Source organism: Salvelinus namaycush, chromosome 14, assembly GCF_016432855.1.
Source record: "Salvelinus namaycush isolate Seneca chromosome 14, SaNama_1.0, whole genome shotgun sequence".
Classification (NCBI taxonomy): Eukaryota; Metazoa; Chordata; class Actinopteri; order Salmoniformes; family Salmonidae; genus Salvelinus; species Salvelinus namaycush.
The window spans coordinates 23815086-23831272 of NC_052320.1; the positions used below are offsets into that span (position 1 = coordinate 23815086).

Sequence of the window (16187 nt, forward strand, 5' to 3'; positions counted from 1 at the left end):
ACACTCCATGTTGTCCATTTCATTGCATAATTTCCTGGGTAGTGCACTTGAATAGCTTTTGGGAAACAAAACCAAATGTAGAAAATGACGTAATAAAAGTGCAAATTTTCAACTTAGTAACTACCTTTGAAAAAACAGGGTGGGTAACACCTATGTGTTTCTGCCAGAGACCGATGAGCATATGCTTGCCTTTGCGGAGAAAGTCTTTGCATCGGAGACCAAAGGTGAGGGCGTCCGTGATGAGATCTCCATGTTTGAAGTGCAAGATGACTGTCCCATCCTCCAACAGGAAATGGCCCACCATCTGCACACCGATGAAGATACTGACAAACGGTGGGTAGTAGTTCCTAAATCTTTTTTCTTCTTCATGTGAACTGTCCAACAATGGTATCATCCTTTGCCTTACCACTAAATCCACTGTTTGTCTGTCCCTCCTCCCCCTCCGTAGTAAGAAGAGACAGCAGAAGTGTCGCACCATCCCTTTACCTTCATCAATGAGTGACCAGGCCAGGAAGGTGCTGACCCCTGTGGCAGATGTGTTGTTGGACATACCAACCTACCTAGAAGTGCCTGACTTCCAGAGAGTGGCCATCATTGGAGACTATGCCTCTGGGGTATTATATCTTAGCTATGTAGCCTACATTTCCCTTTTATCCAGGTTAGTCTTATGGAAATCAAATCTCCTTTGCAAGAGAGACCTGGTTCAAGATGTCAGCAGGGTCGAACATGATGGACCCCACTCATAAATCAAATCAAACTTTATTTGTCACATGCGCCGACTACAACAAGTGTAGACCTTAACGTGAACTGCTTACTTACAAGCCCTTAACCAACAGTGCAGTTCAAGAAGAGTTAAGAAAATATTTACCAAATTAAATAAAGTAAAATATAATACAAATTAACACAATAACATAACAATAACGAGGCTATGTACAGGGGGTAACGGTTTGAGGTAATTTGTACATGTAGGTAGGGGTGAAGTGACTATGCATAGATAACAGTTAGTAGCAGCAATATACAAAATAAATGGGGGGGGGGGGTGTCAATGTAATAGTCAGGTGGCCATTTGATTAATTGTTCAGCAGTCTTATGGCTTGGAGGTAGAAGCTGTTAAGGAGCCTTTTGGTCCTAGACTTGGCGTTCGGTACCGCTTGCCGTGCGGTAGCAGAGAGAACAGTCTATGACATGGGTGACTGGAGTCTTTGATAATTTTATGGGCTTTCCTCTGACACCGCCTATTATATAGGTCCTGGTTTGCAGGAAGCTTGGCCCCAGTGATGGACTGGGCTGTATGCACTGCCCTCTATAGCGCCTTACGGTCAGATGCAATACCAGGCGGTGATGCAACCGATGGTGCAGCTGTAGAACTTTGAGGATCTGGGGACCCATGCCAAATCTTTTCAGTCTCCTGAGGGGGAAAAGGTATTGTCATGCCCCGTCTTGGTGTGTTTGGACCATGACAGATCGTTGGTGATGTGGACACCAAGAAACTTTAACTCCACTACACCCCCGTTGATGTTAAATGGGGGCCTGTTCGGCCCGCCTTTTCCTGTAGTCCACGATCAGCTCCTTTGTCTTGCTCACATTGAGGGAGAGGTTGTTGTCCTGGTACCACACTGTCAGTTCTCTGACCTCCTCCCTGTAAGCTGTCTCATCTTTGTCGGTGAGGCCTATCACTATTGTGTCGTCAGCAAACTTAATAATGGTGTTGGAGTCGTGTTTGGCCATGCAGTCGTGGGTGAACAGGGAGTACAGGAGGGGACTAAGTACGCACCTCTGAGGGGACCCTGTGTTGAGGATCAGGGTGGCAGACGTGTTGTTGCCTACTCTTACCACCTGGGGGCGGCCTGTCAGGAAATCCAGGATCCAGTTGCAGAGGGAGGTGTTTAGTCCCAGGGTCCTTAGCTTAGTGATGATCTTTGTGGGCACTATGGTGTTGAGCTGAGCTGAGCTGAGCTGTAGTCAATTAACAGCATTCTCACATAGGTGTTCCTTTTGTCCAGGTGGGAAAGGGCAGTGTGGAGTGCGATTGCGATTGTGTCATCTGTGGATCTGTTGGGGCGGTATGCAAATTGGAGTGGGTCTAGGCTATCCGGGAGGATGCTGTTGATGTGAGCCATGACCAGCCTTTCAAAGCACTTCATGGCTACCGAAGTGAGTGCTACGGGGCGGTAATCATTTAGGCAGGTTACCTTCGCTTCCTTGGGCACAGGGACTATGGTGGTCTGCCTGAAACATGTAGGTATTACAGACTCAGTCAGGGAGAGGTTGAAAATGTACACTTGCCAGTTGGTCCGCGCATTCTTTGAGTACACGTCCTGGTAATGCATCAGGCCCCACGGCTTTGTGAATGTTGTCCTGTTTAAAGGTCTTGACCACATCGGCTATCAAGAGAGTTATCACACAGTCATCCAGAACAGCTGGTGCTCTTGTGCATGCTTCAGTATTGCTTGCCTCAAAGCAAGCATGAAAGGCATTTAGCTCATCTGGTAGGCTCGCGTCACTGGGAAGCTCACGTCTGGGTTTCCCTTTGTAGTCCTTAATAGTTTAAGCCCTGCCACATCCAACGAGCGTCAGGGCTGGTGTCGTAGGATTCAATCTTAATCCTGTTTTGACGCTTTGCTTGTTTGATGGTTCGCCTGAGGGCATAGCGGGATTTCTTATATGCGTCTAGATTAGTGTCCTGCTCCTTGAAAGCGGCAGCTCTAGCCTTTAGTTTGATGCTGATGTTGCCTGTAATCCATGGCTTCTGATATGTACGTACGGTCACTGTGGGGATGACGTCGTCGATGCACTTATTGATGAAGCCGATGACTGAGGTGGTATACTCCTCAATGCCATTGGATGAATCCCGGAACATATTCCAGTCCAGTCCAGCGCCATCTGACCACTTCAGTATTGATCGAGTCACTGGTACTTCCTGCTTTAGTTTTTGCTTGTAAGCAGGAATCAGGAGGATAGCATTGTGGTCGGATTTGCCAAATGGAGGGCGGGGGAGAGTTTTGTATGCATCTCTGTGTGTGGAGTAAAGGTGGTCTAGAGTTTTTTTCCCTCTGTTTAAACATGTGACATGCTGGTAAAAATTTGGTAAAGCTGATTTAAGTTTGCCTGTATTAAAGTCCCCAGGCACTAGGAGCGGCGCTTCTGGGTGAACATTTTCTTGTTTGCTAATGGCCTTATAGAGTTGGTTGAGTGTGCTCTTAGTGCCAGCATCGGTCTGTGGTGGTAAATAGACAGCTACGAATAATATAGATGAGAACTCTTTTGGTAGATAGTGTGGTCTACAGCTTATCATAAGGTACTCTACCTCAGGCGAGCAATACCTCGAGACTACTTTAATATTAGACCACCAGCTGTTATTGACAAAAGACACACACCACCACCCCTCGTCTTACCAGACGTAGCTTCTCTGTTCTGCCGGTGCATTGAAAATCCCTCCAGCTCTATATTATGTACACATGTACACAATAACACATGCACAGTACAGCTCAAAAGTTTGGACACCTACTCATTCAAGGATTTTCTTAATTTGTACTATTTTCTACATTGTAGAATATTAGTAAAGACATCAAAACTATGAAATAACACATATGGAATCATGTAGTAACCCATTTGTTTTTAAACAAATCAAAATATATTTTAGATTCTTCAAAGTAGCCATGCCATGCCTTGATGACAACTTTGCACACTCTTGGCATTCTCTCAACCAGCTTCATGAAGAATGCTTTTCCAACAGTCTTGAAGGAGTTTCCACATATGCTGATCACTTGTTGGCTGCTTTTCCTTCACTCTGTGGTCTAACTCATCCCAAACCATCTCAATTGGGTTGAGGTTGGGTGATTGTGGAGGCCAGGTCATCTGATGCAGCACTCCATCACTCTCCTTCTTGGTCAAATAGTCCTTACAAAGCCTGGAAGTGTGTTGGGTCATTGTCCTGTTGAACAACAAATGATAGTCCCACTAAACCCAAACCAGATGGGATTGCATATCGCTGCAGAATGCTGTGGTAGCCATTCTGGTTAAGTGTGCCTTGAATTCTAAATAAATCACAGACAGTGTCACAAGCAAAGCATCTCCACACCATCACAACTCCTCCTCCGTACTTCATAGTGGGAACCACACATGCAGAGATCATCCGTTCACCTAATCTGCATCTCACCTGGCGGTTGGAACCAAAAATCTCAAATTTGGACTCATCAGACTAAAGGACAGATTTCCACCGGTACAATGTCCATTGCTTGTGTTTCTTTGCCCAAGCAAATCTCTTCTTCTTATTGGTGTCCTGTAGTAGTGGTTTCTTTGCAGAAATTCGACCATGAAGGCCTGATTCACGCAGTCTCCAATGAACAGTTGATGTTGAGATGTGTCTGTTACTTGAACTCTGTGAAGCATTTATTTGGGATGCAATCTGAGGTGCAGTTAACTCTAATGAACGTATCCTCTGCAGCAGAGGTAACTCTGGGTCTTCCTTTCCTGTGGCAGTCCTCATGAGAGCCAGTTTTATCATAGCGGTTAATGGTTTTTGCGACTGCACTTGAAGAAGCTTTAAAAGTTCTTGAAATGTTCAGAATTGACTGACCTTCACGTCTTAAAGTAATGATGGACTGTTGTTTCGCTTTGATTATTTGAGCTGTTCTTGTCATAATATGGACTTGGTCTTTTACCAAATAGGGCTATCTTCTATTTACCATCCCTACCTTGTCACAACACAACTGATTGGCTCAAACGCATTAAGAAGGAAAGACTTCCACAAATGAACTTAAGGCACAACTGTTAACTGAAATGCATTCCAGGTGACTACCTCATGAAGCTGGTTGAGAGAATGCTAAGAGTGTACAGAGCTGTCATCACGGCAAAGGGTGGCTACTATGAAGAATCGCAAATATAAATATTTTGAATTTTTTGCTTACTACATGATTCCATATGTGTTATTTCGTAGTTTAGATTTTTTCACTATTATTCTACAATGTAGAAAAAAGTTAAAATAAAGAAAAACCCTGGAATGAGTAGGTGTGTCCAAAATGTTGACTGTTACTGTATGTTTGTAAACTCACCATTAAAAATACCATAGTGATTGAGTGTCCATATAGCTATTCCATGATATTTGCATTCTACTAAGTAAACCTCCAATTGTTCCCAACTATTCCACCCTCTAAAACCCCTCCCCATCCCAATTTGGGTTGTCATCCTAGTGACCGGCAGACCACCCCCGTCCCCCCGTATCCCAGGGCCCTGAGAGACCTGGACCCATCCTTCGAAAAGAGCACACAGTGCCACCCACAGAACAGAAGCAGATCAACCGCCAAAGCTTTTCCATCGTCCTCACTTCGATTTGCATTATATATAGCTATTAAAAAATATATCTAAAATATTTAAATTTCCATAATTAACAAAATAATATGCGTAATAATGTAGACAGTTCATGCAAAGGATTGTTACCTATAACCAGGATTGCCATTGCAAAAAAATACATATTTAGCAAGCAATTATTATTTTTGCAAACAATTATGGTGATTCATCCTATATTGTCCCTAACATCCTTATGCCCTAGCAACAGATGTGGGACACACACACACACACTCAACCCCTTTCCCCCACAAACAACCATAAGTTCAGATGCTCAAAAGCTGTTCCATCCCTGAGCTTTGATGTCTTCATTATTATTCTACAATGTAGAAAATAGTAAAAAATAAAGAAAACCCCTGGAATGAGTAGGTGTGTCCAAACCTTTGACTGGTACTGTATGTCTCCTCCTCCCTCTCTCCTCAAATAGCAGCAGAATGAAGTCTCGTTGACCCTGTTTACATGTTGTGGAGCAGTGTCCTTATTGACGGGTTAAACTGAGCTGGATGTTGGAGGAGTAGCATGGCTGCCCATGGCCCTGGGTGTGAACTTGACCGTTATGGCTAGTATGTGTCTCTGGGTCTGTGTCATTGACCTCCTGTAGGGAAATCTCCTCACATAAATAGATCCCTCTAGACTGGAAAATAAGAACCCAGCAAAGGTCGTCTGAGTTTAAATTTCAGTAATGTGGCTCTGACATTTACAGAGAGAAATCATCAGGAGGAGGTGGGGCTTGCTTATCAAACTGCTTGTTGCTCACTTTCCCAATTTAAGCACTACTACATAATCCACTTATGAATATTACATAATCATTTGGTCCATTGTGAACGACCGATAACTTGCTGACAATTATCCATTTTTGTTAGATCAGTGATTACTTCAAGGAACGGAGGGATGGAGCGATGCATTGGAACAGGGCCCTTAATACATCATTCCCCTCTCTACTCTTAGGTGACCATGGACGACTTTGAGCTGTCCTGTAAGGGCATTTACCGTGCTCTAACCATCAGAGAGAAGTACATGAGGCTGGCCTTCCAGCGCTTCCCCCTCACCTCATCCCAGTACCTGAGGGAAATTGAGGGAGAGCCGTTTAAGCCTGAACACACAGTGCAACCAGGTATGCAGACTAGGCTGACAAGTTTGAACGTAATCGAGAGGGCATGTCTGGGATACGCATGCAGTAGTTTCTCGTGACAGACTATTACTGCCAGTGGTGGTTCTAGCTTGTATGGCTCCCTGGCCGAACCCCCCCCCCCTATATAAATATAAAAATATATACAAAAATAAGACTCATTAATATCAAAAATAAGTAACAAAGACAAATAGAAACACATTTTTGTTGATTTGTCACTCGAGCATCAATACATTACCCATCCCCCAACACTGTCAACCAAGAGTCAAGACTAAAACAATTCACCTTGGTGGTGTGCAGACTGGTTTTATATTATTATTAACGATTTCGCACTAACCAGAAAAAAATGCAACAAAGTGAAACTGTATATTCACAATATGAATGAATTGTGGTTTATTTGGTAGCATTTCGAAGTGTGACTGATTTTTACTAATTGTATTAGTACTGTACAAAGTTAGAGGTGCGGTGTTTGATAGATTTCCTCACTCCCCCTACCTCGGGCTTCCAGTGGGGAGACCTGAGGTCAACCTACCCCCGTCCCCTCCCCATCTCGTACTTCTGAGTGGGAGACCTTCCCCGGTAGTAGCCTGCCAAGCTCAAAAACTAGAATCAGGGCGCCTACTCCGACCAAGGTTAATTGACCCACAGTCCCACACGGTGACATGATATCATTGACGTGACGTGCAAATGAGCGATATAAAACCGATTGCGCAAATGTCACCATTCAAAATAAAATTGTGCGGGCACCCCGTGCCGCCCCCGGTAACATGGTGCCCTGGGCGGCTGCCCATGTCGCCTATACCTAAATCCGCCACTGATTACTGCCAAGAAAGTGTCTAACAGCTAACATTTTGTTTGCCAGTCTTCACATCGCCACCCAAGAAGGGCGAAGACCCCTTCAACACCAAGTGCTTGCCTGAGAACCTGAGCTGGGTAGCCCGTATGAAGGACGGTGTCATTTATACATACAAAGATGCGGCAGCGGCCGACCAACACAAACCCATAGAGAACATGCCTGCCCCTGACTACATCACCTTCATCGACGACATGAACTTCCTCATCGCTCTGATTGCACAGGGCCCAACGTGAGTCTTACTGCATGACTAGCTACAGGATTGTTAACGGAATATGTGATACCCTATACCCGTTACAGCTTGGCTAATGGAAAGCCTCGAAAGGAATTTTCATTGGCCATACTTTCTTCGTTCTTGATTCAGTAAAAAGTGTATTTTATAAATGTCTGTGTCCAGTTGCAGGTGGTTCTCCAAAAAACAGAGAATATTCAGAAAGATATTAAATCCACGTTTTGGATCGAGTGAGAAATGCCTCTTGGATGTGTGTAGATCTTTGTTTTGGTCACACTGTGTAACTCGCTCTCATCTACTTCTACGCGTGGCTGTGGCTGCATCTCATAGAAACAACTAGTTCCTGCAAAGATGTTGGGAAATGCAAGATCTCTGGAAGCTAAAATGGCGAGGGAAATGCCCACTCGGTGCAAACCGTGGATTTAATATCTTTCTGAAAATTCTCTGTTTTTGGAGAACCAACTGGACACTGACATTTATAAGATACACTTTTTACTGAATCAAGAACAAAATAAAGTATTGCCAAGAACAGGTTATTTGAAAAATTCCTTACAAGGCTTTCCATTAGCCAAGCTGTAATGGGTATGGAGCATCACATATCCCATTAACAATTCTGTAGCTACTTCACGACGGGAGATCAACTCCAACGCAGCCAAGTCACAGCAGTATGTATTTACCAATGGTGTAAAGTACTTAAGTAAAAATACTGTACTTTTCTTTACTATCATATTTTTTACAACTTTTACTTTCACTTCACTACATTCCTAAAGAAAATTATGTACTTTTTACTCCATACATTTTCCCTGACACCCAAAAGTACTCGTTACATTTTGAATGCTTAGCAGGACAGAAAATTGTCAAATTTGCACACTTATCAAGAGAACATCCCTGGTCATCCCTACTGCCTCTGATATGGCGGACTCACTAAACACAAATGCTTTGTTTTTAAAATATGTCGGAGTGTTGGAGTGTGAGCCTGGCTATCCGTAAATAAAAATACAAGAAAATTATGCCGTCTGTTTGGCCTATTATAAAGGATTTTTACTTTTACTTTTGATACTTAAGTATATTTTAGCAACTACATTTACTTATTTAAAACCAAATACTTTTAGACTTTTACTTAAGTAGTATTTTACTGGGTGACTTTTACTTGAGTAATTTTCTATTAAAACTCAGTCAAAACAGAAAATGTGTGTCAGTCTGTTTCTTGTGAAAACAGTGAACAACTTGTGAACATTTCTGAATTATAATATATACTGTGGAGCCAGTTTCCCAACTGGTTGTTTTAACTCATGTACAATAGCGTTCCTGTCATCTCTCAGGAGAGAGTTTTGTTTCGGGTTTAAACGGTGAAAAAGCGTCAGAGATGCTTGACCAGACATTTTCAACATGCATAAAATCAAACACTTTATTATATTTGTTCATACTTTCCATATGTATCCCAAAAATACAGTTACACAAATTCCATACAGTAAGAACATTTAAGACTGCTTTTGTAATGAAGTGAACATGTATATTTGTAATGAGATTAGCTATATGTAGCTATATTATGTGACCCAGAATTGAAGCATACGATTGTTTTTCAAAACCATTTTAATAGTTATTTGTCTTTACTTTTAGTTTTATATCTTTACTTTTACTCAAGTATGAGAATTGAGTACTTTTTTCGCCACTGGTATTTACAGTATGTACTGGCTTTTGAACCAACCCTGCTCTAACACACCTGATTCAACTAATTCTGATCTAAATTTAGCACTATGATAATTTGAATCAAGTGAGTTAGGCTGCGTTTACACAGGCAGACCAATTTTGATTTCCCCCCCCACTAATTGGTCTTTTGACTAATCAGATCAGCTCTTTTGCCAATAATTGGGTGAAAGATCAGAATTGGGCTGCCTGTGTAAACACAGCCTTAGTGCTGGTCTGGAACAAATAGTCCAACATATGGACTACATATTACACCACGAAATGTCTTACAACTTTCTAAGTTCCACATGACATGTTTGCTTGTCCTTTTTGTCTCTCCTGGGTGGCAGTAAGACGTACACTCACCGTCGTCTGAAGTTCCTCATGTCCAAGTTCAATGTGCATGAGATGCTGAACGAGATGGAGGAGATGAAGGAGCTGAAGCTGAACCCCCACAGGGACTTCTACAACTGCAGGAAGGTAGATAGCTACCGCCTTACAAAACATATTAGCATTAGCCTATCTTATTAGCCTGTTATTAGCCTTTTAAGACCTCTTAAGATGTTGGCTTGACAGTCGCTGGACCCTGGTCGAGTCCCGGTCAGGATTACCCCTCAAAGTTTCTACAGTATACTTCCATGGTTGGTTTCATTGACTCTCCCCTTTAACTGCCCCTAATTGACACATAGGATCAGCTTGAGCAAAGTGAGTTGTATAATCACTGATCTACAAATAGGATTCCCTTCCAAATAGGTTTTGTGCGATTAAGATTCGTAGAGGTACGCCTCCCATGGCTCAGGCGATCCCCCTGCCAAACACACACACGCACAACCAGACATTGATTGATTGGAGACAGCTTGTGTCAATTACAGAATATTTCCTAGGATTTTCTACCTACAGCAACTAGGGGATAATGCTGGAAATACCGGTAAAAGCACAGTTCCTCCATTTCTGCACAAAAACAGGGCCCTAGACAGTCAATCACAGAGCATATTTAACATGATAGCAACACTCAAACTAACTGCTTGTAACGGGCAATCTTCACCCTGTTACACTAGTTTCATTTCATTTATAAAAATGACGGCTATGACAAAATGACAAAATAAAGTCTCTCCTTTCAACAAATACCTTATATTTGTGAATGGCTTTAGATAAAATAATACTTTATTACTAGAATAGACTTGCTTAACTTCCTACAACCAGGGTTGGACTTCTGCTTCTGTGCCCTAATAGCAAATGTGTGCTCCGCTCCCCCTGTTGTTCACTTTAGGCTCTGGCTCCAGCAGATACCTTCTCACGCCACAGATGCTGTGAGACATATGAGATTATACAGGATGTTGAATGGTGCCAAATTGGATGGTGTCTTACCGCCATCAACAGTATGGGTACTGGTATTACATTTATAATTAGAAGCTAGGTACTAGCAAGCTAGTGTGTTCTACCTAGCTAGTCAGTACTAGTTAGCTTAGCTAGTGTGTACTAGCTAGCTGCACAAGAAACAGTGGTTAACATAACGCCCTGGACCAGAGCTAGTGCGCCGACTGGTATGAGCATAGCATACTGACGCCCTGGAACAAAGATAATGACTCAGGAGATCAACAAAAGTCTACAGGTTGCGCGTGCACATACCATTTGAGACACAAAAATACCATCTGAGACTCATGGACATGCACTTTGATGTTTGCAGACCACACAGAGTCAGCTGCCCTGAAAAAAATTGCTGTCAGAGTGCAGTATAACTGCAGCACACAGTTAGAATGCAGTATAACTGCAGTACACTGCTGTTATTCTGCAAGTACTGCATCCAAAATACCACAGTTGACTGCAGTTACTGCACTTTTACTGCAGTTTCAAAACTGCAATATTATTTTGCAAGGGTGATGCGTCTCGTTGTTCCAGCACGGTCAGTACACCACAAAGAAAACTCATAATAACTACCCAGTAAGCAAATTTACTTATTTTCCAGAAGTTGGCCACACGTGCATTGTAAGTGCTGACTATGTAAATTGGAAACCACATATCCTGAGGCTGCATTTATTGTAGCTGGGGATTTTAACAAGGCTAATCTGAAAACAAGGCTCCCTAAATGTTATCAGCATATCGATTGCGCGACCCGGGCTGGCAAAACCCTGGATCATTGTTATTGTTACTTCCGCGATGCATATACGGCCCTCCCCCGCCCTCCTTTCGGAAAACATGACCACGACTCCATTTTGTTGCTCCCAGCCTATAGACAGAAACTAAAACAGGAAGCACCCATGCTCAGGTCTGTTCAACGCTGGGCCGACCAATCGGATGCCACACTTCAAGATTGCTTCGATCACGTGGACTGGGATATGTTACGTATAGCGTCGAAACAACAACATTGATGAATACGCTGATTCGGTGAGCGAGTTTATTAGCGAGTGCATCAGTGATGATGTACCCACAGCGTCTATTAAAACATTCCCCAACCAGAAACCGTGGATTGATGGCAGCATTCGCGCAAAACTGAAAGCGCGACCCACTGCTTTTAATCAGGGCAAGGTGGCCGGAAACATGACCGAATACAAACAGTGTAGCTATTCCATCCGCAAGGCAATCAAACAAGCTAAGCGTCAGTATAGAGACAAAGTAGAGTCACAATTCAACGGCTCAGACACGAGAGGTATATGGCAGGGTCTACAGTCAATCACAGACTACAAAAGAGAAACCAGCCCCGTTGCGGACCACGATGTCTTGCTCCCAGACAAACTAAACAACTTCTTTGCTCGCTTTGAGGACAATACTGACAATACCGCTACCAAAACCTGCTGGCTCTCCTTCACTGCAGCCAACGTGAGTAAAACATTTAAACATGTTAACCCTCGCAAGGCTGCAGGCCCAGACGGCATCCCCAGCTGCGTCCTCAGAGCATGCGAAGACCAGCTGGCTGGTGTGTTTACGGACATATTCAATCAAACCTTATCCCAGTCTGCTGTTCCCACATGCTTCAAGAGGGCCACCATTGTTCCTGTTCCCAAGAATGCTAAGGTAACTGAGCTAAATGACTACCGCCCCGTAGCACTCACTTCTGTCATCATGAAGTGCTTTGAGAGACTAGTCAAGGACCATATCACCTCCACCCTACCTGACACCCTAGACCCACTCCAATTTGCTTACCGCCCCAATAGGTCCACAGACGACGCAATCGCAATCACACTGCCCTAACTCATCTGGACAAGAGGAATACCTATGTAAGAATGCTGTTCATCGACTACAGCTCAGCATTTAACACCATAGTATCCTCCAAACTCGTCATTAAGCTCGAGACCCTGGGTCTCGACCCTGCCCTGTGCAACTGGGTCCTGGACCTCCTAACGGGCCGCCCCCAGGTGGTGAGGGTAGGTAACAACATCTCCACCCCGCTGATCCTCAACACTGGGGCCCCACAAGGGTGCGTTCTCAGCCCTCTCCTGTACTCCCTGTTCACCCATGACTGCGTGGCCATGCACGCCTCCAACTCAATCATCAAGTTTGCAGACGACACTACAGTAGTAGGCTTGATTACCAACAACGACGAGACGGCCTACAGGGAGGAGGTGAGGGCCCTCGGAGTGTGGTGTCAGGAAAATAACCTCAAACTCAATGTCAACAAAACAAAGGAGATGATCGTGGACTTCAGGAAACAGCAGAGGGAGCAGCGCCCTATCCACATCGACGGGACAGTAGTGGAGAGGATGGAAAGTTAAGTTCCTCGGCGTACACGTCACGGACAAACTGAAATGGTCCACCCACACAGACAGCGTGGTGAAGAAGGCGCAGCAGCGCCTCTTCAACCTCAGGAGGCTGAAGAAATTTGGCTTGTCACCAGAAACAAACTTTTACAGATGCACAATCGAGAGCATCCTGTCGGGCTGTATCACCGCCTGGTACGGCAACTGCTCCACCCACAACCATAAAGCTCTCCAGAGGATAGTGAGGTCTGCACAAAGCATCACCGGGGGCAAACTACCTGCCCTCCAGGACACCTACACCACCCGATGTCACAGGAAGGCCAAAAAGATCATCAAGGATAACAACCACCCGAGCCACTGCCTGTTCACACCACTACCATCCAGAAGGCGAGGTCAGTACAGGTGCATCAAAGCTGGGACTGAGAGACTGAAAAACACCTATCTCAAGGCCATCAGACTGCTGAACATCAATCACTAACTCAGACCCAATTACTGGCCACTTTAATACATGGATCACTAGTCACTTTAAACAATGCAACTTTAATAATGTTTACATATCTTACATTACTCATATCATATGTATATACTGTATTTTATGACATCTATTGCACCTTGCCTATGCCACTCGGCCATCGCTCATCCCTCTATTTATATGTACATATTCTCATTCACGGAAAACAGAAAGGACAACGCCGCACACTGCTGCTCATGCTCCCAGGTGATATTTATTAACAATGTTTTGACAGGTCTTCATCAGGCATCCATATCCCTGGTGGGAGGTCCTAAATATAAGGGAGTACTCAGTGACATCACTTCCTGAAACAGGAGGTTAATTTTTGTAATTGATAACATAGTTTCACAATATTAACATTCAATGTATCACAATATATGATCATACACAGGGAATTTGATCAATATTTACAGTAATATACATACAATATTCAATTAGAATTTAAACTATTTAGACATTATATTGAAACTATAAAAATGGTTTCAAGTCAAACTCCTCATTAAGGCCAAGAGGAGAGTGTGTTGAGCCTGTGGATCCAGAAAGATTCCCTTTGAAGAAGTTTCCTCTTAATGTCCCCTCCCTTGCGTGACATCTTGACCATTTCTATTCCACTGTATCTCAGAGAACTAATAGGATGTTTAGCTTGTACAAAATGAGCAGCAACCAGATGTGTTGTCTCACCTGTCCATGTATTGCTGCGGTGCTCACTGATCCGTGTCTTAAGGCTTCTGCGGGTTTTCCCTATGTAAGACAGACCACAAGGACATTTCAACATGTAAATAACATTGGTGGACATGCAGGTAATCAGGCCCTTGATCTTAAATCTTTGTCCTGTGCGGGGGTGGGTAAATTAGTTGCATTTGTACGTAAAGCTGCATTGAGCACGTTGGCCACATTTTTAATTACCCTCCCGAACCTTGTCCAAAAAAGTTTCCCTTTTCTCTGGTGGGTAATCAGATTTAACCACAGTATCTCTCACGTTTGGGGGTCTTTTAAAAACTATATGTGGGGGATAATTAAAAATGGGTTTCAATTATGGGTCAGTATCAATAATGTACCAGTACTTCCTGATAATGTCCTTAAATGCCTTCCCCAATGTTGAATATTGGGTAAGGCATGATGGGACATGTTCTGCTTTTTCTTTGACTTTTGGTTGAAGGCTTTCCAACTGTGTTAGACCTTCAAAACGATTATTGGCATGTTTTACCCAATTGCCTTTTGTATCCCCTTTTCCGTGGTCTGTTTCTGATGAGAAGCATCAGAGCTGCATATTATTCTGATACGACTGAATTGATTTATAGGGAGACTTTTAATAAGTGGACGTGGATGAAAGCTGTCACCTCTAAGGAGGTTATTCCTGTCCGTAGGTTTCCTATAGAGATCCGTAGAGAGGGAGGTTTTGTCCTTAATAACCATCACATCAAGAAAACTGATTTGTGATAGGTCATAGATAATGGTGAACTGAAGGTGTTCATAGAGTTTAGGTAAGGATGGAATTCCAAAAGTTCTTCCTGGGTGACAGTATAGATCACGAAAATGTCATCCAAATCTCAGAATTAGGAGAATATTTGAGAGAAAATGGTTAAGGTCTGGATTCAGCACCACCTGTTTTTTTAAACATTCCTAGATATAGGTTAGCATAATTAGGAGCCATAGCTCCCCATCGCTGTCCCTTTGGTCTGGAGGAAAAAGTTTCCTCTGAAGAGAAAATAGTTGGAGGTTAGTACCAATTCAGCCAGGTCCACAATACATTTGGTGCTGGGTAGAGCATTGACAAACTTGCGAAGGAGACAAAGACAAACAAGCGGAAAAAGTTTGAGCGTGGTATTGCGGACTACAAGGAGCAGAAGGTATATTTCTGGAGGGATGGCCGGAGACAGCCAATTGGCACTCCCCCACGAGCAAGTCTGTCTCTAGCTTTAACGGTTCAAGAGTTACTGTTGGTGAGTTATTTCACGTAAATGTATTTAATTCTAGTTTATAAAGGTTTTAAGTTAGGATAGCCTGAGCGTTTTAAAGTTGGTCTTATAGCTAAATTGGCAAAGGAGCAGGACCATTTTGAATAGCAACATCTGTATTCCTATGGTTCTCATTCAAACCCATGTTAATGTATACACATTTTAAATGGTTATTGTTCAAAAAGTATGAATAGTATCAAAAAGTTGTTTAATGCAATCTAAGTAGGGTCAGACAATGTTGGTTTGGAGTTGATATTTTAAATGGTGAAAGAGGCGTAGCACGGCCAAATGTCCCCCATCTAAGTCTATGGCCCTGTTATTGCCATTGAAATGTATTTGGAGCTCATTTAAATATTGTTTAAGTATAAACGCTATCATAAATATTTTCTCAAGCAATCTAAGTTGGAGCAGTCGGTCCGTTCTAAAGTTGGTTTTGTTTTTATAGCTTATCAGTGGTGTAAAGCACATTAAAGTACTACTGAATTCGTTTTTTGGAGTATATGTACTTTACTATTTATATTTTTGCCAACATTTACTTCACTACATTCCTAAAGATAATAATATACGTTTTACTCCGTACATTTTCCCTGACACCCAAAAGTACTTGTGACATTTTGACAGGAAAATAGTCAAATTCACGTACTTATCAAGAGAACATCAATGGTCATCCCTACTGCTTCTGATCTGGCGGACTCACTAAACACAAATGCTTCATTTGTAAATTATGTCTGAGTGTTCAAGTGTGCCCCTGGCTATCCGTAAATTAAAAAAGAACAA

General features: G+C 43.0%; 1 protein-coding gene across 1 annotated transcript in view; it reads left to right on the forward strand.

Moving 5' to 3' along the window:
• The window catches only part of LOC120059294 (AMP deaminase 1-like), a 35772-nt gene that overhangs the window by 8830 nt on the left and 10755 nt on the right, over window positions 1-16187 (forward strand). Inside the window, exons 3-7 of the mRNA XM_039008242.1 lie at window positions 168-333; window positions 449-614; window positions 6295-6460; window positions 7338-7560; window positions 9597-9726. Coding sequence (XP_038864170.1) covers window positions 168-333; window positions 449-614; window positions 6295-6460; window positions 7338-7560; window positions 9597-9726 — 851 coding nt within the window. The remainder of the gene's footprint in view (window positions 1-167; window positions 334-448; window positions 615-6294; window positions 6461-7337; window positions 7561-9596; window positions 9727-16187) is intronic.